At 41.9% G+C, this 24095-nt stretch overlaps 1 protein-coding gene across 1 annotated transcript in view; it reads left to right on the forward strand.

Moving 5' to 3' along the window:
• The first annotated feature begins 487 nt into the window (after positions 1–487).
• Positions 488–24095, forward strand: part of LOC126042158 (ceramide synthase 4-like) — a 36440-nt gene continuing 12832 nt past the window's right edge. Inside the window, exons 1-6 of the mRNA XM_049808868.1 lie at positions 488–590; positions 8325–8498; positions 16609–16726; positions 19318–19436; positions 21385–21442; positions 23919–23969. Coding sequence (XP_049664825.1) covers positions 556–590; positions 8325–8498; positions 16609–16726; positions 19318–19436; positions 21385–21442; positions 23919–23969 — 555 coding nt within the window. The 5' untranslated portion in view covers positions 488–555. The remainder of the gene's footprint in view (positions 591–8324; positions 8499–16608; positions 16727–19317; positions 19437–21384; positions 21443–23918; positions 23970–24095) is intronic.

Raw genomic sequence — 24095 nt, forward strand, 5'->3', positions numbered from 1 at the left:
GCCAGCAGAGATGAACGTGGAACTGTTGATTGAGCTCAAACACAGACTGGAAGTATCAGAAAGGTGGAAGAGGGGATGGATGTCCAGGAGGAATACAAAAGTGTTGCCTGAACATACAAGAATGGAGATAGGAAAGCCAAAGCTCAGCTGGAGTGAGGGATGCGAAGGGCAACCAGAAGGGCTTCTTTAAGTACACTGGCAGCAAGAGGAAGGATAAGAAAAATTTGGGCCCACTGGGCCCTCCTGACCAAAGACATGGTGAAGCCAGAGGTACGCAGTGCCTTTTCTGGCCTTGTTTTTAGCTGGTTAAACCAGTACTTGTTTTTTACTGAGCAAAACCTAGGAGTTGTACTCATCCACCTCAGTGAGGGCTGATCAAGTGAGAAGAACTGTCTGATTTGCATTCTGACGTGGATGAGTGGCATCAGCCTGAAAGCTGTGCTGTCGGTCATACCTGGCAGTCTGCTTGGGAGCCAAACACTCGGCAGTCAGAGCAGCCTAGCAGCAAAGGACCTGGCAAGCGGAGTACAAGGTATGGAAGTTAGTAAGTAATTTATGCTGGGTGAGGAAGATGTTCACTGGAGATCTAGGTAAGCAAGTTTGTCTGCTTGCTGGACTTTTATTTGCAGCTTCTAATGTTTGTTTGGGCATTTTATGCTTTTTTCTGGCACAGAAGTCTCCCAAGAGAGGGTGTATATGAAAATTATTGCCTTTGAACAGAGCAGCACATGGCGAGCCTGCACCATGAGGCTGTGGTTAATGGCGGTGAAAAGCTGGAAAGTCTAGGAATCAAGGCAGAGCAACCCAATTCTCTCAGTGGGCTGAAAAGAGGTGTTATCTTAGGGGGTTGTGGAGGTGAATTTTGCCTTTCTGCTTTTAAAGTTAGGAGTGAAGAATCAAGCTTCTGTTGAACTAGTAGTGGAAGTAAACAAACTGTGAAAAGGTCCTTGAAAATGTTGAAAAATTGCAAACTTAATTTATTCTTGGGTGGGCATAAGACATGAAATAATTTGACAGGAAATGTCAGCTGATAGATCTAAGTGAGGAGAACATCTGAAAGCCAGGAAGTTGAGGATATACTGGTAATTGATGGAGAAACAAGGCTGCACACATCATTGCATATTTTCAGCCAGCTTCCAAGAAAAGGATGTGAAGAACGAAGTCTGGGTGAGGAGAGTGAGCCTGAAGAACATAGTGTTGATGATTACAAAGGGAAGGAGCTTGTGGTTTTGTTTCTTTTACTACTAGTCAGAGTTGAAAAACAGTCTTACTTGACGCAAAAACAAAGGGGAGATTCTGCCAGAAGTTGTGGTTTTAGGGAAAAGACAAGGGCATTCAGAATCACAAGAGAAAGAGATGAGAAAGCTGGAGAACAGGGGAGAAATAAAGCAGAATTAGCTGCAGGTAAAAAGAGATTCATACCCAAGATTTGTATCAGAATCCATTTGTATGATTGGAGATTCTGCATCAGTTATGGCCAGAGCAAGCAGGCTTATAATAATCTGCAAAAGAAGTTCAAAGAAATGGAGGTGTAGAGAGTGGTGGGTTCTGTAGGAAAGTTACTTTGACAAAGAGTGAGGAGAAAGCAGGCCAAGAGAGTGAGGGTTAATACACGGATCATGGATTGGAATTGTAAGGAAAGATTTTGATTTGGTTTGGTTTTTTTGTTGGGTGTTTTTTTCCCATGGGAGGACATTCTTAGAGAGGCATTTTTTTTCAGTTGATAAATTTCAGCGGAGTCCCTTGGACACTGTCAATCCGTGGTTAAATTCGCTTGGTGATAAGAAAAGCCTTAAAGTGGTGAAGAACCAACAGAGGGATAGGGAAAGAGAGGGATCTCAGGCAAAGGAAATGTTGTTATGGATAAGGCCAGATCAGAAAACAGGTATGACGCCAGGATAGCTAACAGGGATGAGGAAATGGAAATGAACATATCAAAGCTGAAGTGAAATTTGAAAAGGTTAATGTATTCCCTTCAGACAGGAGACTGGAACTAGCTAATCTCCATCTCAGCATGCTGAAAATAATGGTACGTGTAATTAAGAATTTTGGACCAAAGCTTTTTATCTATAAATTTTACCAAGTCTTTAGTGACAATACTTGATACACGTTAGAAAAAAAGTATGAAAAATGTTAGAAGAAATACATGAAGAAAAAATTATCCCAGCAACTATAATCCCAGTATTGTGATCTTTAGTGTGAAGTTTTTACCAAAAAAAGAGGACAAAAAAACCCTGGAGATTTGAGATTAAGAGATATTGAATATAAGACGGGCATTCCAAAGATAGCCTATGTCGCGTTAATCTGAGCTTTCTTTGTTAAAATTCTTTATTTCTGCATAAGAGAGGTGCAGTAAACTCCATGCCTAAACTTGTAACTTCTCTTGTGTAGCTGTAACAGGTAGTTTTATTTAAAGTGGAAGATACTAGGGTTATGGGAAGTATCAAATAGGTAAGAAACTGCCTAAAAGAGCTATCAGGAGAGAATTTACCCATGGAATTATTAAATCATTGATTTCTTAGCAAAGTTAGTTAAAGGTTAAAATGCATAATATGCAGTGGTAACCCAAATTCAGGAAGTACGGGCCCGAGCAGGACTAGAACACAAGGGCTCTTCCAATTTGAAATAACAGTAGTAACCTTTATAAATATAGAGATGACTGTTTCTTGACCCCAGCTGCTTCTTAGAAAGATAGGACAAGCCTTTCCATTTTGCTTTCCAGCATGTCAAGATTTAAGAGGCTTTTCTGGTTTTAATTATTTCAGCCATAGCCCCATGGAAGAAATAAAGTAACTTGAACCAAGAACAATGTAACTGCATCCTTATGGTGGTGTACTTCCACATTAACTAATAATTTCCCCTGGGGCAGTACTGTGCTGCTGGTGGTTAATTAAGCCCTGGGAAAACTGGCTATACCAGGAAAGCTTCTGCAGGAATACTTGCGCTGGTTCTGGCAGCAATGTTGTTAGCATGATGCTGCACTTAAGCTAATAAGACTTGGCAGACCTAAACAGCTTGGCCCAGAGCCACTTCAGGGATGTTTGTACCTGTGGCATTGTCCACCCACGAACCTGTATAATCTACCTGCAGACAATGGACCATCTCTGGTATAATCGAGAACTGGAAAGCCTTCATAGCCAGAGTAAGAGGATTGAGGTGACCTTGAATAGCACAGTGTGCAGAGTTGTGTATTTGGGGACTAATTTGTATTTTAAAAATTTGTATTAAAAAATGCTGATGTTAGCATACTAATACTAGACATTCCTCTCAGAAATCCTGTTCAGAAACAGAATCTAGTCAGAAATGGAGGAATGTGCAAAGAAAGGGTTTCTGTTTCTCTTGCTATAGCTAGCTGTATTAGCTATGTACAATATAGAGAGGTTTAGAAGCAATGGACTTGTTTAGCCTAGACAGTGAACTATGAGAGAAAAGTATTGTTCTATAAACAGTAAGAACAACTTGTTTGTGGTGAAACCCGGTGTTAATGCAAAAACAAATGGCATTAAAATTTTTTATTGTGGTTATTTTGTACCCACCAGAGGGTTTAGGAATTGGCATTTCTAGTATGAGCAATTGATGCAAAAACATTGAGACACCTCTAATACAAGCTTGGTACCCTTATTGAACGGATTAGTGTTGCCTGTCATAGCAAAAAGCTGAAAATGGCCCAGTGAAGTCTTGGCTATTCCTAAAACTAACAGCTTCCTGAGGTAAAGGAGGAGGAGACAACTTAGTTCTATGTTGGATTTTGGAAAGAAGTTCGGAGTTCTGTGCTATTGCGTTCAGAATTTCTACAGCAAAGACCAAAATTACCGTCACATCAATGTTACCAGGATCTGCTGCTCTGAGATTAAGGCAGGGAGAGGAGGGTTGGGGGAAGGAATATTGGTCAAAAAGCAAATTAAAAACTCCAGTGTAAGCTTTTTTTAAAAAAAAAAAAAAAGACTTTTTTCTTGTTTTAAAAGCAACTTGAAAGCTCCAGTGTAACCTTTTCTTTTATTATGGATCTTTTCCTAACAGTATAAGCAGTGAACACTGGCTAATGCAGTAATATCTAGTGTAACACTGTAGATGTAAACTGCAGGGCAGATACCTACATCTAGTCTTCTTCAGTGAGAGTTCTTCACAAAGAATCGTAAGTCTTTTCTCTCTGTTTTTCCTCCACCCTTATCTCTTCTATTCACATATGTAAATTTACATGAGTATTAATGTACCTATATATTAATGTTTAGCTTGGGAATAGGTTCTGCAAGTGAAGCTGCAGAGTAACTCTTTGAAGATGTAAGCAACAGTTCATTTTCTCGCTAAACCTGCTTAGCCATTTTACTTGTGAGACAAGGAGTAACCTTTCTAGCTAGATGCCATGCTGCTTCTCAAACAGTTCTGCTTTGAAAGTGAAACTGTATATAAATATGTCCCTAAGGGGTTTAAGTATAGTAGTGTTCCTTATCTATGGTTTAGGGTTCAGGGAGTCTTGCAGTGCTGCTCTCTGCTGCAGCATGCAGATACTGCAGGTGCATTCCTGCATGCCAGCACAGCAGTTTCTGCTTTCCTTGGAGCAGCTTAGTGCAGCCTGACAGCAGAGACCTTTGTAACTCTAAGGATTCAGATAAAACCACCAAGTTTAAAAAAAAAAAGTCCTCAAGAAAGGCAAGATTTAAAAAAGTAAATACAGTGGACAGGGCTGCAGGGCTGTACAACGTCCAGTTGCTTCAAGACCTAGCTGTGTCAACTTAAAGGAGCTTTGTTGGATTAATATATTGAGTGCCTGATCTTGTCACAGTATAGGCTCAGTAAGTGCCAAAGCCTTGTCCTCCTTGTCCCCATGGCATAGCTGTGATACTTCTCTAGTCTTGATTTCATCCTTACATGTATATTCTATGACAAGCTATTTTGCTCACTGTTTGTGAAATCCTAATGCTGATCTGTTTAGTGTCAGGTATGGGAAAGTGTTTTGCAGTATTGTTTTTTTCCTTTGTTCTTGCTGAACTTGTTGTGCAAGAGGCTGTCTCTCTTTTACACTTGTATTGAGAGCTGGAGGGCTTCATCCTGTATATTATTACTAGCTACAACTAATAGCACAGGGTGCTCTGCGAGGCATAAAGAACTTTTGAGAAAGAAATAGGCCTGTTTATGCTTTGCTGTCGGTGCTCAAATGGCATTTTAGACACACCATCGTCTTCAGCTTTCCAGCTGCTTTGATTTGGTAACTTCGACTGTGTAAATTGCAGAAGATAAATATGTTGCTTCATACTGTACCCTTTTCTATATTTTTTGTGATGTGTAAAGATAGCTGCAGAGATAAAGATATCTTCCAAGAAGGTGATCCTGACTACATGTAGTTTGCACATGAGAGTAGATTAGATAATGGCTGTTTACTTCCTTAGTGCTTTGAATCTAAAAATGTTCCCCCTAAGCAAATTGGAAGACTTATTTTATATACTCCCCACAGAGAGCCCTCAGCAGAGTTCAGCTGCTGTCCCCTACCAAGTGTGCGTTGCATCTTGTTGTGTTGCTGCCAGATAGATAGAGTTCTGGAGGGAGAATCCATGTTTGTGTAATTGCAAAGCTAGCTATTATGGCAGCTTTCCCTAGTGTGCCTGCTGTCTCTGCACTGTGTGATAACCCTGTCGTACTGAAGCAATGTTTTCTGATGAGCTGAGGCAGGGAGGAAGTATATTTTCTCTATATAGTTCTCCTGAGTTATTCCTGATATCCCGATGCTTTTCCTGACTAGACCTGAGGTTTTTAACAGCTAAGAAAGTTTACCAACACTTTTGAGGTTGGTGTCTTTCATGCCTTTTAAAGCTCTTTGTAATTCAGACACCTCACTTAGGTTATCTGACTTTTCTAAGCTGGTATCCAGTACCTATCTGAAGTGCACAAGCTGTTTTGGAACACTGTTACCTCACTTCAGAGTGACAGTGTGTTGAATTCATTATAGGCTAAGCCCCTATTGTAGGCTAATCCCCTACTCACACAGTTTGCTTCTACATAGACACTTTCTGCTCTGCTCTATAACTGTAGAGTTTTGTGCAGGAACTTGTGTTCACACAGTCTACAGGAGACTCGGGGACATCCTGAAAACATGGTTCACCAAGGCTCTGAGGTTCAGCACAGTAGCCAGCCTGTCCCCTGGGCTTATGTCTGTGTCATCCAAATGGAGCTATACTGGTTAATAGCATGTTTATTGAGTAGTCTGAAAAGCTTCCTCTAGCATGTATGTATGTGTGCTTCAGCTAGCTTCTCTCTTTTTAATGCATAACAAGCCCTGCCACCACTCTCCCATGGTCCTGGCTGCAGGTGCCTTTGCTGAATCACCAAAGGCCAGACAGAAAGGGAACTAGCGCTAAAGGATCATACATCCCTGCCAGAGGAAAAGGGGACAGATAGTGGGTAGCAGATGTTCCCACCTCAAAACAGCCTTGACAGGGAAAGTTATGTTATACTTTAGGCCCCAGAGAGTTGTAGAGACTCAAGATTTGGCAGGCAACTTAAAAACTGTTGCATCTTGATTGTCAGGCTCTTAAAACAGAATTTGAAGAGTCTACATTTATTTTATGTTCCAGTGATTTTTGTCCAGACATTGCACTGGAAGGAGAGCTAGCAGAAGGAATGGAGAACAGCCTAGAAGTGAGAGCAAACCCACAGTTTCCAGAGTCCCAGAAGCTGCACCAGAAAGAAAATACTGTGATTATTGTCACACTGAAAGCTGGTAAAAGACCTAGATGTTCTTTTTGATGCTAGTGAAGTTGGATATTAGACTTACTGCCACTTCTTTTGGTTGCAGTTCTGCAGTATATCAGGCTTTTGATTTTTAGGAGGTATTTTTATGTTGTGGGTTTTGGTATCAAAAGCTGAAATCAGGGAATGCAGGGAGGAAGAGAATGTATTTTTAGTAAGATAGTTTTTCTTTGGGGAAAAGGGGAAAGTATGTTTCTGCTTTGTATATCTTAAGTGGTCAGAAAGTTTGCATCCACTTGGTATCAATTACACATGTATTTGTAATCAGCTTTGTCATCATACTGAATTGGCTGTGCATGCTCCAGGAGAAATGAGAGTCAAATTTGAAGAAATACAGTCTTGTTCTTCCCTGATGTAGTCAGATCAAAAGGCACATTGAGATGAATAATAAAGTCCAAGTCAAGAGAAGACATTATGATTCAGATGGTATCCCTCAGACTCTGCAAAATTCTGGAATAAGGCAGATCTTCAGTTTAATTAACAAAGAAACTACTTCTGAATTAGAGGTATCTTCAAAGTCAAATGTATAATTCAGTAGAGGCCTCTGCTGGATGAGATGCTTTATGACGCTCAGGTCAGACGCTTAAATTATATGCTTTTTCCCCTGGTTTCATAAGATGGTGTTTCCCATGTGCTGTTCAGATGATCTCAATGGGCATCTCATTCCCATGCTTCCCCTTTTCTTATTCTGTGCCTGCACAGAGTCTGTTTGACTTCTGTTCAGAGCTTCTTTTTGGGATATTTGTTGTTACCAGCTAGAATGAGCAGCCTATATTGGAGGGCAGTGCAGCTCATATCTGTGTATAAGGTAGAATTATCTAGCAACAGTACTTTTGTGTTGAATGCTTCATTACACCCATTCCACTGTCTTTTATGCTGCTAAATTCTCTGTCATCTATGTAAATCTCACCTTCAGGCATGGTCTTTAAAATGACATTAAGAATCCAGCTTACCACTTAACACAAAAATTCTTACCTGAAAGTACTTTCCTTAATCATTTAAAGCAGAAGATATATCTTTCTTTTTTTTTAAAGGAGAAATCTCAGAATAATACTAATTATAATGCATGCATACGCACACATGCATACAGTGGAATTGCAATGTGTAAATAGAAACAAATAAATACAAAAGATCAAAGACTAAAAAATAAGGATATGTACATATAAAAGAACAGCTGGCAGCCAGCCCTGGAGCAGACTTGCTGCATCCTTGTGATACCAAGCTGTCAGTCGTGTAGAAAGGAACCTATGAACCTGAGAAGCTGCAGTATTAAACTTGAAACTTTCCGATACATCTTGCTGAGAATGACACTAATGTTCTGTTGAATTCTGAGGCACTTATCTCCATTTTAGCCCTTTTTTGATTCTGTGCCAGGAGGCAGCAGTCACCTAGTACCTGATAAAAATCTGCCAGCAGATTACCAGTTCCTTGGGCACTGATGCGTTCCCCACCTCTTCTGCTTTCACAGCCAGATGCAACCCCGGTGAGGGTGTAATCCTTCCTCTGCTTCACTGGCTTGTGCTGACAGGTTTGCCGTGTACGAGGCTGTCCTCAGTTTTTCTTGTCTCTCTTCCTTCCAGAATGGCGCGCTCTCTGAATGAGTGGCTGTGGCAGCATGAGTTCTGGCTGCCCCCAGGAATCACCTGGCAGGACATGCAAGAGTCTGAAGATGTCCATTACCCTCAGCCTCGTGATCTTCTGCTCAGTATCCCTTTTGCTTTACTCTTGGTTGTCATTCGATGTGCCTTTGAAAGGTAAGTTATTTAGTAGTGTTTGGGTTTTTTTAGGGATAATGCTGGCAGTTTGGGTCCAAAAGCTGGCTTTATTGTCTGTGCTCATGTAAAACTGCAGAGGTCCACAGATACTTCAGGTCATAAAGTCTGCTGAGGTACATTTTCCAGCTCTTTCTTTCCAGCCCTGTGGACTGGCTAAAGAAGTGTGTTGAATATAGGACATAAACCCTACCCTTAAGGTCTAATTGTAAGCAATGTGACTTCCTACACTTAATACAGGCCCTAGATGAGGTTTATAATTGTGTTTTAGAAGGCAGACGTGCGGTTTTGTGTTCTGTTGCACATTACTTGCTGTTTCTGGGTCAAGCGCAGCAGAAATCATGTTTAGACTACGCAAATACAGTTACGTCTCCTTTATCTTAGGTAATGGGGATCTGGGGTATCGCACCTGACAGATAAGCCTGAATAAGATGCATTAGATGGGGCTGAGTCATCTGACTTTAGAATCAGCACCACATAGCCACACAAACATGTGCATGTCACTGACTACTGCTCAGGGTTCAGGAATGTCATTTCTTTGGGAGTGCCATGTAGAGACATTTGTAGCTGCTTCTTTCTGGCCAGAGCCATTTTGGCCAAAACACTCATTTTGCCTATTACTCTTCACTGCAGAAAATTTGGGAGTTATGGCAAAGGCACAGCTAGAAATCCTGCAGGGTTCATTGACTCTGAGTTTCATAATGGTCCTGAGCTGGTGTTGTTGCTTTGTGCAGTTTAGTCAATAGTTTGTGTGGTCTGCAATACAGTATGATTTGCCGGTAGATAACTGAGATTTACCATAGTGTCAGCCATTGTCAAGACTGCAAAGTCCTCTTTCATGATTTTGAATACTCTTCAAAGTTGTCTTCACTGGATTGAAAAATCCCTATTCCTAGTTGCTGATCGAAGAGGTAATCTTTTCAAATAGTTTAGTCAAGTCTAGAGTGGCTTTAAGCTTAGAAAGAGGGGAAAAAAGACTTTTAAAGTGTTTTTGTCATCTTTTTTTTTCAAAAAGTGGCTCCACAAGAAAAGGAAGCAGACCTCTGTAAGCTAGAAAGATGTTTCTTCTCCAGATTCTCTGTGATACAAGGACAGCTTGGAAAAGTTTATAGAAGTTGAATTGATTCAGAGCTCTGCTGTGAGAATGTTTCTAATAAAAAAAAAATAATCATTATAGCCAGTATTTTTACATTAACACAAATCCATGAATGATTCTTCAAATAATCATTTTATGAAGCTACAAAATTGGAATCCAAATCTCTTCTTTGTAAACAATATGTTTAGTATGTGTTCCATAAATTCCATGGATTTTATCCTGCACTTTCCTGTGGACACAGGTGTCTTGGTTACCTCTGCTGATGTGGGAACCAAGGTATTGTAGGTAACCATTAAAACACAAGTGAGTCTCACTTCTTCCTTGCTGATCTGCAAGACATGGCTGGATACAGTACTCCTTCGGGCAGGCACTGTCAGTCAGTGACTTGGACACATTTGCAAGGTGAAGGTGGAGATTAGCCCCTGTGTCCTGCATTGACTAGAACTGTCCAATTCTAGGCTCCCCAGTACAAGACATGAACAGGAAGAAGAAGGAGCTGAACTCTTCTCAGTGGTGCCCAGTGACAGGACAAGAGGCAGTGGGCACAAATGGAAACGTGTGATACTCCATCTGAACATAAGAAAATGTTTTTCTTACTGTGAGAGCGGTCAAACATTGGAACAGGTTCCACAGAGGGGGAATGGAGTCTCCATCTGTGGAGATACTTGAAACGGAGCTGGACACAGCCTTCCACAGCCTGCTGTAGCTAACCCTGATTGAGCAGCCGAGGTAGTCTGGATGATCTCCAGAGGTCCCTTTCAGGATTGATTCTGTGCTGCTGTGACCCTGTCCCTTTATCCCCATTCCTCCTGCCACGCAGCTCCTAGTCAATCTAAATATCTTTTCCATCCACTTTAAGATGCGGATGGCCAGGTAAAAAGAGTTTTTGCTTTCCCATCCAAACGCTGCCTCATCTGGGAGAGTTTCCACAGGCCTGGTCCTACTCATTAATTTTAAAGCTGTTTTGATTCACAAACTTCATTAAATAAAAGCTTCTTGTCACACCCTTGAAAAAAAGATAATATCACAAGCCCATTTTACTGCTCCAGGAAACCTATAATCATACCACTATCTTACCTATGCAAATTACAAGCCACTGTTCTGAGCTGTATTATTGTTTGTCCTAACAATCTGCAGTCATTTATTTCAGCATGACATTTTCTCATTCTCAATCATTACTCTTTCACACTCAGTTCATCCTGGAGAAGAAAGCTTCCGCTAGTGAATGGGAGGTATGAATCAAGTCCTCTGTTGCTCCGTTACCTTGTGTGTACAGTGGTGCTAGCCCTGTTTAAAATAATTTGCACAAAGTTTGAGAATTGCAGACTGAAAGGATGCATGTGTTATTTCTCATTCTCCGTGTAGATGGCCTTGACTTTGTAGCTTTGTACATCTGGTCTGTGGGTCAAAATGAGTGTAACTAGTGTCCAAGTTTGGTTTTGGTGGGTTTAGCTTGGCCTCTGACAATTTATTCTACCCTCACCTATTACTTGCAACTGTGCGTCAGGCGCAAAGCTCTGTGCTCCTGGTGGTGCCTGCTCTGGGATTTCAGAAATGCTGTAATATCTTTGTGTCATTTATCTGTGTCAGAACTCCGGGAAAATACTAAGTGGCAGGAGAAGCCCAGAGGATTTTCTGCAATCCCTCGTTCAGCAACTACGTCAGCCACCGTGCTTGGCCAATGGTTCCGTCTTCTTGGTTTGGAGATTAAACCTGGGAAAGACCCCGCTTCCTCGAGCACAGATTTTCCTCTCCTTGGAAGCTGCTGGCTGAACTGGGCAAAACTGAGACAGCGACATCCTTTTAACAACCAGTTATTCTGTGGATTAGGTGGTGGCTGTGGGAAGAGGACATGCAGTAGCTGGGTGGGGCCTGGGAGAGCTGAGGAGGTTGTGGGTGCAGCCCTGGGGGAGAAGAAACAGCTCACACTTCGGTGAAGCAACTCTGCAGTGAGGCAGTTTGCTCTGGGGAAGGTGGGAAAATGGGGCGTTCAGTGCTGGAGAGCAGAAAGCTTGTTATCGCTGCAGTGCTCCTAGTCTTTGCCACAATACTGAAGCAGGTGCTGGGGGAGGTAGGCAGTGATGTCCTGACAAAAGAGAGGACCCAGAAGCTGGGAACCTCTCCCCTTCCTTTGATGTTTCCAAATTGTGCTTGTGAGTAGGAGATACGTCTTGCACCCATAACTTGGAGCCTGATTTTAAGGACCTCTGTACCTTAGCAGAACTTTTCCCTGGACATATGCCTGCAAGCAGGGATGTCGGTTTCTCTTTTAGTTCTATAATGTTTGAGACCCTTTTCCATAAAAATCAGATTCTTGGAGTTTTATGATTCTGAAGGACTCACAGCTTCTATTGCAAAGTGTTTCTTGCCTGTATGGTTAGGAAAAATGTGGGAATTGAAGTGCTTTGAGGGGATAGTAAAGCAGAAAGTTGAAAAATAGAATTTACATACAATTTAATTTTCTGATTTTGGACTTGACCAATGATTTTTGGATACTGGGGAACTGAAAGCCAATGTCAGGGAATTCGAATCCAAATAGTTGCCAAATTGCACTAGAGGAGGATTTTAGTCAGAAAGTATAGGTCTTTTCTTAGGAGGGCTGTGACAGTATGTGAGCCATGTGTTATACGTTAAAAGAAAGGGATGCTGCTGATCTGCGGGGAACAGACACTTGAACTGAGAACCAGAAGAAAGATAGAAGAGGGCACCCCATTTCAGATATTTTATTTTTAAATGTATCTTTCTGAAATTCATTTTGCACAGAGACTTTTGTTGTTGATCAATAATCAGGAAGGATCTGAAAACAGCTTCCTGTTAAGTCGTATAGGCAGGTTTTTTATGCAAAGATGTGGGACACGTTGTAGTATTTAATTGAAAACTGGGAGCTGACTTGACTCAGTTTGGACAGTAGCACTGTAGTGACTTGAGATATTGTATCAAACAGAACAGTCAGTTTAACTTCAATGTGAAGCATTGTCCTGTAAGCAAGAGAAGGTAGAGACTATTCCAGGAGCACAGGGATAGCCCTCTGCCGAAGTAAAGCATGAGGCTAGAAGAGATTGTGCAGTTCAAAGAATAGAAGTTCTGGTTGCTGCTGTTGGTAGTTGTGCATTTCTTAGTACTAGAAGATATTTGAGAGTGGCACCCTTATAAATTAAAAAAACTTTAAAAAACCAACCCAAAAACCACCACACCACCCCCAAAGTTAACCTGTTTCTTGTATCTCACGCTAACTCTGAAAGCCTCTGCAGAAGGTATGTAGCCCACTTTTGCAAGGTGGAGGAGTATCAATTTATGCCTCTTCATGATTAATCCGTTTAGTTTCAACTTCAGCAGGTTTCACACAAGACAGTTTGTTCTTTGGTGATTACTGAATAAAATGCCTTAGTATGAACTTTCCCGTGTAAACCATGAAGTGAGAGAGGCTCACTGATGAAGAAGGAGGCTTGAGATAAGAATCATCTCACTGACTGCGTCTTGCGTTACCTAGCGTGGTGAGCAGTACAGTTTAGTCCTCAGACCTTCTCCTTCTGTCTTCCAGAGAGCTGATAAACTGCCATGATGAGACCATCCCTGCAACTAAGATGATGAATCTGTGATGTTGAAATCAGTACAAGCATCATCCTCTTAGGGTTATGCTTGGAACGATTTAACTGAAAACTGAGTCAGAGCTTACATCCAGCATGTACAAACGTCCCTTAGAAAGAATTTCAGGCCTTGATTTCCCAATGATGTTCATAAAAGTAGGATTGGTCCCATAATTCATGGTTAAAACCTCAACAACAAAGTAATTGTAACTTTGGTTAATTACACCCTGTCTTCATTAACTGCAGCTGGCTTGTTTCTGTTATAGTGAAATTTTATGCCATGACCATGACAAACCAGCAGGAAAGAGAGAGAGAGGAGAAGACGGAGATTAAACAAAATTAAGAAATCAGTCAGGATAATTTAAATAGTTTTTCAATAAAAAACTTGTTGGCAAGCTGCCCTGACACCTGGCAGAAACATTGCCTTTCCTTTTAACGTGTCTGGAAAATTTCAGACCTTTCAGTTCCCGATGTGGACTGATAAGAAGCTGCGATAAGGTGGTTCTTCAACAACAGAACTTGATTGCATCTTCCTCTTCAGAGGATCTTGTATCAAATGACTTACCTTTGAAATAGAAAAATCAGGCCCACTTCAAGGAATTGCTTAATATAAGAACCGAGACCCCAGTGCAGAGCTTAGTGTAAATGTTTCCTCAATTTCTGTATAGTTACAGATATCGAGATACTGTGTCATTGTTCTTGGCACAGGACCAGCCGGTCCAATATCACTGTTAACCCCTTTGATATTAAACAAATCACAAGGTATAACTGAAACATTTCTTAAGAGCAATCAGAGCTGAAAAACAAAATTCCCAATGATGCCTATATTCCTCTGCCATCCAGCAGTCTGCTGGTTGCAGCAGTGCCAGGGTGGTGCTGAATTTCCCTGAAACTAATCAAAGCTTACGCATAGCTTTTGCAATAACTATGTGTCTTGTTGGAAGGTAGCTAGCAAGCACATTTACCCCTGGCCCTTCTCTTACAGTAGAAACATATCTTTGTCATTTGCCCTGGTACATCTTTGAATGTTGCTGTAGCCAGTGATGCCAAAGGAATTTCCCAGAGATGGTGAAAAAGAACAACTGATATACAGGCTGGTGTGCTGACTGTGCAAAAGAAAGGTGGAAATCAGCTGTTACACAAGTGAACAAAATGTGTAACCATTCTGTGTTTTATGCCTTAATATAAGAGAAGTTACAACATTCCTTAGGTAGGTGGTCTGTTTATAAAATTGCTTTTGATACCTGTTAATTAAATTAAGAAACAGGTTTTTGAAAAGAAAACTTCCAAAAGACTCTTCTGGAAGGATGCTTTATCTAGAATAGTCCCTAAGCACATGGACATATGGAGTATAGGCTGTATGGTTAGAAGAGACCACAGGCAACAACACCATATAATCACAGTCATAAATATGTCCCATACTATTTTTAAGTAAAATATCTTTAAACACCTACATAGTGAAGTAGTTTCCACTTTGCAGCTTTTTTTTGCTGCAAAGGGAAAAAAAAAAATCCTGTTCTGTGTCTGAATCATTAGGGATAACTGATCAGAGGACCTGCCTGAACAGCATGAAGACTGACCAGGCAGAGCAGGCTTGGGTCTCAGCACCTGCTTCCTCTGCATGGTATTCATCAGCTTGTAACCACCCTCAACACCGATTTACAGCTGGTAACCCAATAACTGTTCAGGGAAGCTGTTAGCACCTTAAGCAAACAACTTTTACTCCAAAATACAGAGATAAGGTTTTCCAGCGATTTTGCCTTGCCTGTTTGGTGTTCGGCAACAGTGCTGAAAAGTGCTTCTATGCAGACAGTCTGCTCTGTTTTCTAATGAGACTAACTGCATGCCAGTGGCAGTGTGTAAAAGGTAGTGATTAATAAAGAACAAATAATTCTCCAGAAATTCAAGGAGAATGCGGTTAATTTGGGCAGGTTTTTTAAAAATTTAATTGCCAAGTTTCCTGTTTGTGCAGGGCCTTGCTTCACACCATTGATGAGTCCGTTTCCTACTGCCGAGGGAGAGAAGAGTGTTTCTAGTGGAGGAGTTGAATTGTTGAGCACAGCAATTCTGTGCTGTTTTGTTACCTCTTGGTACCTTTTTTCTGTTTATGCAGATTTTTTTATTTGCGTTGTTTCACTGTGAAAAACTGAAGATGCACAGCTAGCATAAGCATCCATTCCTTGTGACTAGGTTTCTAGTTGCTATGTCCTCATTTTACAACCGATGTTTGACTTGCATTAGGAAAAACAGAGGTAAGTTACTCCAGTAAAGACCAAGTGGCCTCCTGTTTAAGCAGAGCATTTCTTCTGCATTAATGCCACGCATCCAGTAGAGCCTCCCTCTTGATCCTGAGCCAAGTCCTTAGTTCAAGTGGATGCCATGTGTGTTCAGTATTCTAGATCAAGCAGTGAACAACATATAGGCCTTACCATCGATGCGGTACTCCGCATAAGCTGCAAGCAAGCCAAAGACCAATGATAGGTATTGTGGCTGTCTCTGCAAGACTGGGCTTTGTGCCATAATCCCAGACACCCAAGCAGAGTGGATTCAGAAGCTGACAAAGCAGGATATAGCATTCCCATTCTCATGTAGTTTTGGATATTGCAGCACAGAGCTCAGGACAGTAGAATGCAAGTCCCGCTGTTTCTGCTGTAAGTTTGGGGTTTTTTCTTCTCAGTTTCTTTGTCTATCTTACCTGCTTGACACGATACTTGTGCTTAGATTCAAAATGTGGGAGGCAGCTGTTATGTGCTTGTGCTGGTTTTGGCTTGGATAGAGTTAGTTTTCTTCATAGTAGCTATTATGACGCTATGTTTTAGATTTGTGCTGAGAACAGTGTTGATGATACAGAGATGTTTTGGTTATTGCTGAGCAGTGCTTACACAGTGTCAAGGCCTTTTCTGCTTCTCACCCCACCAGCGAGTAGGCTGGGCGTGCACAAGAAGTTGGGAGGCGATACAGCTGACCCCAGCTGACCCAGGGGATGTTCCATACCATATGATGTCATGCTCAGCATACAAAGCTGGGGGAAGAAGGAGGGGGGTACATTCGGAGTAACAGCGTTTGTCATCCCAAGTAACTGTTACATGTGATGGAGCCCTGCTTTCCTGGAGATGGCTGAACACCTGCCTGCTGATGGGAAGTGGTGAACGAATTCCTTGTTTTGCTTTGCTTTGCTTGCGTGCGCGGCTTTTGCTTTACTTATTAAACTGTCTTTATCTCAACCCATGAGTTTTCTCACTTTTACTCTTCTGATTCCCTTCTCCATCCCACCAGGAGGGAGTGAGGGAGGGCTGTGTGGTGCTTAGTTGCCGGCTGGGGTTAAACCACAACAGTACTACATTACAGTGCTGCAATATCAGAAATCGCTGTTCGATTTTTGGCTGGACCTTTATCTTTTCTTCTGCAGAGCCATAGCCCTGCCCCTCAGTAGCAAACTGGGTGTGAGAGACAAGCAGAGACCAAAAGCTCAGCCCAACCCCATGCTGGAAACATTCTACAGTACACGCTGCAAGAACCCTGAAGAGGTGGGTCCTTTCTTGCTTTGCTTTCGTCTGGCTTTTGTGTCCTTAGCCAAATAAAATCCCATTTGGAATCCTGAAGTTTGGTAATGCCACTCATATTTGGAAGCTCAACAAAGCAGCAGGAATCCCTACTGGCCACCTGACACCAGCCAGTCACAGGGGTCATTCTGCAAATGCCGTCAGCTATCTACTCTGCTTCTGAACATGTGCAGGTAGCAGTTTACTATAGGTAGCATTCAAAAAATTTAAATCCCAAACTTCTATGGACAGGAAACTGTTCTCCCAAAGGAAATAATGACAATTCCTGTCCCCTCTTGTGTTGGCCTTATACAAGGCACAAACTGAAACACAGGATGCTGTGTCTGAACATCAGGAAACACTTTCTTACTGTGAGGGTGACCAAGCACTGGAACAGGTTGCCCAATGAGGTTGTGGAATCTCCGTCCTTGGGGATACTCAAAAGCCATCTGGACATGGTCCTGGGCAACCAATTCTGCATAGCTCTGTTTGAGCAGGGGGTTTGGACCAGATGACCTCCAGAGGTTCCTTCCAACCCCAGCCATTCTGTGATGGCTTCTTTTCTTATATTAGCAAATCCATGTCACATCAGGTGCATTGAACTGACTCCCACATTGCTAGTCCTTGCAGCTCAGCAGGTGTGGATTGCTTCATGCTCCTAGTTCTGGGGTGGGTCATTCTGTTGCTGTGCAATCCATGAGTTTGAGATTGGCCTTTCAGGAAGCCAGCTAAAGTCTTGGCCATCATCACAGTGATGGTAAGGAGCGTCAGAAAACTGCAAACACAAATTGTGGGTAGTTTTCCCATGTGAGATAAAAAGAGTGTTCTCAAAGAACTGGGAAGGATAATCCAGAGTTATAATGGCTGCTGCTGAGAGGAAAAAGCATTGGCAGGATTGTGAATTTTCAGGCAGTATTAGGATTTAACCTCGTCAGTGAAGTCCCTGGATGTGACCCCTGTGATAGGGAAAGGAATCAGATTTTCTTTCAGTTCCTTTTTGGAGCCTTTCTTGGCCTTGATGCAGTAGCTATTAACCCTTACCAAGGATGTATGAGCAGGGGACTGGGGTTCCAGTCCCAAGGGGTAGTCCTAGCATGAACGTATTGCTGCCTTGACAAGGCTTTTGCTGCATGGTTCGTGCTGCAGTGGGGCATTTGAAGCCCCAGGGCATTCAGTACCAGGTTAAAAAAAGAATGGAGGCTAAAATAAAAATGCAAGCGTTCATCCGGGTTGTGCAGCCAGCCTTTCTTCCCAGCAGTGGGAAGGAGTGTTGTCAGGAACACTTGCCAGTATGGTGGTCCCCAGCCTTCCTCCTGCCTGTCTGTCTCTGAAATCTGCACATTTCTCAGTAAAACTTCTCCTGTCATAGAGATCTAACTCAAAGTGCAGCTTTGCAAGCAGGTTTTCCCCACAGCTCTCCCTGCACGCACACTGCATTGAAGCCAGCACTTTTATCCCAGAGAATCTGTGATACCGGAGCATATCCTCACCATGAGACTCCTGACAGCAGTGTGATGTGGAGCAAGAACAGTGTAGCTGGCTGCTGCCTTGCTCTCTCTGTTCACCAGTTACACCTCAGCCAGTCTTCTAGCCTCCTCCCTCTCCCATGAGCTGTCAGACACCTGCTTATGAGTCAGCTTTTACTTGTCCAATACAAGGTGAGATTTTGCTGTTCTCAGCAGCCTTGAGAGGAATGCCATGTTATGGAGCAGCTGGAGAATATAAGTCAATATCTCCATTTCTCTCCACCTCAAGAACAGAAGTCACTAAGTAAGAGTGGAAAGAAGAACATCTGAAAATTAGTAATGAACATACTTCTGTACAACATGCTCAAACTATGTAAGTCATTCACATGATACCATTAAGGTAAATGCATTCCATGAAAAATCATTGCTTTACTTAAAAAATAAGGCTATCCATGGTGACACTTCCAGAAGGAATATAAAACATGACAAACTTTTTTCATGTCACATGCCAAAATCTTAAGAGCCTAAGAACAGGAAGAAAGGTAATTGCAGGATTTCTGTGGGTAATGTATTGAAAAATTATCCCTAACAGGTTTGCCACAACAGGAGAATATCCAGTAGGAAAATGCTGTTTCCTCTGCTCACGACATCAGTCAGGTTATTGGCTGATACTGCACCAGAATGCTGAAAGGCATGACAAGATTTGGTGCAGAACTTTATTTCAGCTGCAGTAAATCTTTCTTTGAGTGACAGATTTAAGGGACTTGGTCCCTGAAGAATAGGTGAGGAAGTGATTCAACCACAAACTCCTGTAAGGAGGCAAGACCAGCATTTGAAAGGTGAAACTGTAGAAGTTCACATAAAAAATGTAAAATTTCAACATTTAGCATTAATAACCAGTTGCTTATGGGGAGAATGGAAAGATTTTCCACAATCTGAGGTCTTTACACTAAGAATGGACAACTTTCTGAAAGATGCCTTAGCCTGAACAGATTTGGGCTTGCCAGGAGCCTCCAGCTGGGCTCTGTGGTGGGTCAGACAAGATGCCCATATTGCCTCTTCTGACCTTTGAACCTAGATCTGAACCCTGCTTCCTCACCTCTTTTCCAGGGTGAGCTGATCACTTTAGCCAAACAGTGCGACCTGCCAGTGAGGAAGGTGGAGAGGTGGTTTCGGTGCCGGAGGAACACAGACCGACCCAGCCTGTCAAAGAAGTTTTGTGAGGCCTGGTGAGTGGGAGCACAAGTCAGCAGCAGCAGGGGCCTTTCATGGGTGCTGAGCTCCGCAGGCAGCGCGCTGCCTCCCAGCCTGCCCTCCACCCCTACACAGAGAGCATCCTGGGTCCTCCCTGCCCCACCTGGTTCTTCTGCAACTCTGCTGCTTCTCTGTTACTGAAACATTCCTTGCTTTTTACTCCCAAGTCTCCTTTTACTTCTGTCTCACCTTTATTCCTTATAGGGCCTCTGTTTCTGACTTTTTAAGACTGGCATTCTGCTTTAAAACACAGTTGTACCTGAAAAACTCCCTACTGTTTTGCATCTTACTGCTTCTTGCTGCTTTTCTGCTGTTTTGGTGCCTCCAACAGTCAGCCTTTCTGTTGCCTTTCCCATGACTTCCCTTTGTCTCACTGCAGGCTGATTCCTTCTGCTGCATCTTTTCTGCAACTGTTCTGCGCGCTGTTGCTTTCTGAAGTCACAGGCAGTGGGCTAGATTGTATTCTGCTGTCGGTTGACTTGAGCATCCTGAACGTCAAAAACCAGCACCCTTTTATAGTGGCATAAAAAGGGGCCTATGTGCAAGCTTGTGTTTTCCAAAGAGCAAAACTCTTCTTGGAAACAGCTGTGTGGAAATCCTCCTTATTATGTGGAGGCACAAAATAAATCTCACGTCAGCCAGTTCTGTGAATGTTAGTCCTGGCTAAGCTTTCCACAGTAAAGGAGGATTCTCCTAAGCTTGGTTGAAATGCTTTACTTATGAGTGGTTGCTCTGCTGTTCGTGTAAGGAAGTAGGTTCTCCCAGGAAAGCCACAGAGATGAAAGAAATCATTAAATATCTGCAGTGCTATTCATCTGTCTAAAAGTGCGTATCCATAGGGTAGACATCAACTTTGAGCTAATCACCTCGTGCTCCATTTAGCACTTAACCTCTAATTCAAAACCCCTGTCTAAAAACCATAATTGAAAAAGAAAGAATAAAAAAAGGATGTGTATTATTTATTTATAATATTCCAGATAGTTGCAGTTAGACCTATTTACAAAATCTGTGGACAAAGAGTTGTAAAGCAACCATGCTTAATCTGCTGCCATCAAGATGAAATCTAAGTTCTCCCTACACTCAGCTTACTTGCAGTAAATAGTAACACTCAACAGTAAATTCTTTTCTGACTCAACTCACTGAGGATGGTGTCCTTCCGTCTGCCCGCTGTCACCATATGCAGTCTGTAAAAAGAATGTCCTTCCAATGTGACGTAGTAGCTTTGTACAGTTCATGTCTCTCTTGGAGTTCCAGGTGGAGTCCCTCTCAAAGTGTAGTTACTTCTGATCTGTTGTGGAGATTTTTGGAAATTAAAGGACTGGTTTAGACAGTTTTACTCCTTTGAAGATTTTCTGTGTTTAGTTTATTAATAACTTGTTAATTCTGTTGGGGTGAAATTTCCCTCATTCCTTCTTGTATATGTATATTCAGTGTGACCTGCCTCTGTCCAGTGAACTTGGCAAACATTTTACATGTACTTCTGTGTGGGTTTAATGTGGGTAAATCATTACCAGCTCCTGACTGAGACCAAACATGACAGTAATTACTTATTTGACATGATAATGAATTTAGCATGCCTAATCTCCAAAAGCCTAGGAGAGAGATTGGCATTGTTTGACTTTTACCCATGCATCTGCTAGTGCAGGGAAGGTTTGGGATGATTATCTGGGTGATCTTAATCAATGGGATTCCTGTACTTTCTGCCATCTCTAACGCAGAAGAATTGCTCTTTGTGAGGTTGCTGAATATGCTAGTGATGTGCAAAGAGCCACTCCTGTTATGATCTGGGCAAACTTTGAATTTTTTAATGTATGACTTTGCCTTAATAATGTCATTCTTTGAGTGAGTGTGATTGATACGCAGAATTGCAGTTTGGTGGTTAATGAATGGGATTCTAACGTACTTTTTTTTATTTGTTCGTAGCTGGAGGTTTACATTTTACATCACTTCTTTCTTCACTGGACTTGCTGTCCTGTACGATGTGAGTATCCAAGCAGTGCTGCTTGCTGTTTTACCTAGCCAGTGCCTGCAAGAATGGCAGGGTTTGTTGTCAAACATGTCCTTTCAGACCTTCTTACAGAGGTTTTCCCACCACATCAGTCAGTCCTCTGCACAGCACATTTATGAGACCACAAACATATTGGACCATGCTTATTTTAAAAACTCGAACTCAAACCCAGGAGGTTTCATCTTCTGACAGAGCAGAAGACAATGGGGATTGTGTAAAAATACATTTCTGTGGGGTAGGAGATGGAACACATGGAGGCTGAAGGGCCTGTTTGTGTGTTGCATGCAATACCTGTTTAAGGCAAAAACTCAGTCTTCCTTTGGAGCATGGACTGCAGTTTAATAATTTTCTTTATTAATTTTCTTTTCCTTACCCAAGGTGGATTGGTTCAGGCTCATGGTTCTGCCTTTTTCCTGATTTGTTAAATAATGAGTTCTCTTGATACGAATTGAACTGCCTCAACAGGCAGAGGAGGTAATAGAAGCCGTGTGTATGCTTTAAGCACTGGGCTGTCTTCACTAAGCTGGGACTAGGGGCACTGGTCATCCTCTGGCTGTGTTTTAAAGGTTACCCTGGCTTTTTTGCTGAATCCAGTTCCCTAGGTGAGCTTTGCAAAAGTCTTCCACACTGGCAGCTCCTGAGGGGTTAAGTAATAGAAAACCTGCAGATCCCAAGACAGCAGGCACAAACTATGCTTGTCACTTCTCATTATTGTAACAAGTGGAGAACTTTTGAACTTACACTGACTTTCAAGTCAGAATTTAAGGTACTCTAGGAGTATCAGTGTTACAGGATGAGCTAGCAGAGGAGTGAAGGTATCTAAATCCCAACTGCGGTGTTTTGTGGACCTGTACATCAAAATAGAAGGCTATTCTTTGAGGCTGGCTATGAAATTTTGGTACGGATGGCCTGCTTAGCATAGTACAAGAGTCCTGTGGCAACAGAACGGGCAAAATCCTGTTCTTCTGCACGTTATCTGACCATTCTTGGAATGAAAGATCATCTTCACTTTTTGTGAAAGTCTTTTCTTAATTCAGTTCACATCTTGCAATTTTCACAAAAAAAGGACGTATCTATCCTATGAACAGCATCTCTAGATCCCATAGCAAATAGCATGTTATTCTGTTATCTAAAATTGTACAAAAATGACGTTAAGAAGAAGGACAAAGAATTAATGTGACAGGGCTTATTTGCATGTGACATTTCCTGACTTTGCATGTTTACTTTGTAATTTGAGTAGTATTTTAATATGCATTTGTTTTTGTGAAACACTCTTCTTTAGGAAGAAAGCAAGTGTTTAAATTCTATATTAGTAGCTTTAGACTTATGGCAAAAACCTCTGCCCCATGAGTCAGTGAAATAGCAGGTAGCAATAGAAAGTTATCTCACAGTAGGCCACCAGAAAACAGCTTGATTTGCTGGGAGTAGAGGAATGATGAAATTCAGGGATCTGGGGTTCCTTTCTAGTTTAGGTAACATGGTGTGCTATAGTTGTTTCAGAGTTTTTGCGTTGTCCTCTCTGATTCTATATCATACGTCTCTCCTGGTTCTGTACCTCTGTATTTGCTGTAAATCCTACTCCCAGCCCCAAACCCTGGCAACAGAAGGCTGTGTCTACTCCTAATTAGCACTGCTCGTAAATAAACACTGCTTCCTGCTTCCCTTCCAGACTGCTCATGCACCAGCAGGTGCTCAATGAGAGAAAAAGAAATGTTGCCTTCTTGCTCTTAGCTCTGATATCTGGAGCCTTGTAGAACTGTTACAGAAAATCACCCTTGCAGACGTGGCATATAGTATGTTCCATCACTGTATGCCTAGGACGTGCTTGCTCTGATCAAATCTGGGCACAGCGAAGGGTCAGAGCATGCTCCATGCAGGACAAAGTTTTGGGGACTTCAGTTGCCATGTTTTCTATGAAAGTTTCTAAGCTGCCAAGTTCTAAACTACCAATTTTCTGTGAAGTGTAAACAAAGTAGGATCTTTTCAGAGGTTCATTACTTAACAGGCTGCAGCATGATCCTCACCATTAGAGGACAAACCATGCTCCTGACACACAAGTTTTCAGCTGCCTTACCACACTTAAGTGTTGTCCAAACCACAGAGATTCTTAATGAAATAGTTGTAAGAATATTTTAATATATTCAAAACATAACCACCACCCAAACTTGTAGAAGGCTGCAGCAAGTTGGTAGAAATCTTCTATGAGCTATTTATTTAGAAATGGGCTAAACAGCATGTGAAATTTCAGTGCAGTAGCCACAAATTGACAATGTCACAAGCAACTGCAAGTTCTTGCAGTGGAAATCTCTTGGCAACTGAATTCCAGACACTGCGACCAGCTCTGCTTGCAATAAAGCACAACAAAGTCTGTAGCAGTAACAAACAAAAGGAGTTAGACAGTTGGTAAGAGAAGAATTCCTCTCACATTTGTGCTGTATTTTCTTTCCAGAAGCCTTGGCTTTGGGACCATAGAGAGTGCTGGACAGGATATCCACAACAGGTGAGTCATGCAAGAGGGAAAATTGCTGTTATAAATCATGCATTGTCTTTCAATATCTTTGGAAAATCAGGTTATATTAGTGACAAAAGAGAGGGCACTGAATTAAATTCAGACTCAAGAGCCCTA

Source organism: Accipiter gentilis, chromosome 8 (genome assembly GCF_929443795.1).
Source record: "Accipiter gentilis chromosome 8, bAccGen1.1, whole genome shotgun sequence".
In the NCBI taxonomy this organism is placed as follows: domain Eukaryota; kingdom Metazoa; phylum Chordata; class Aves; order Accipitriformes; family Accipitridae; genus Astur; species Astur gentilis.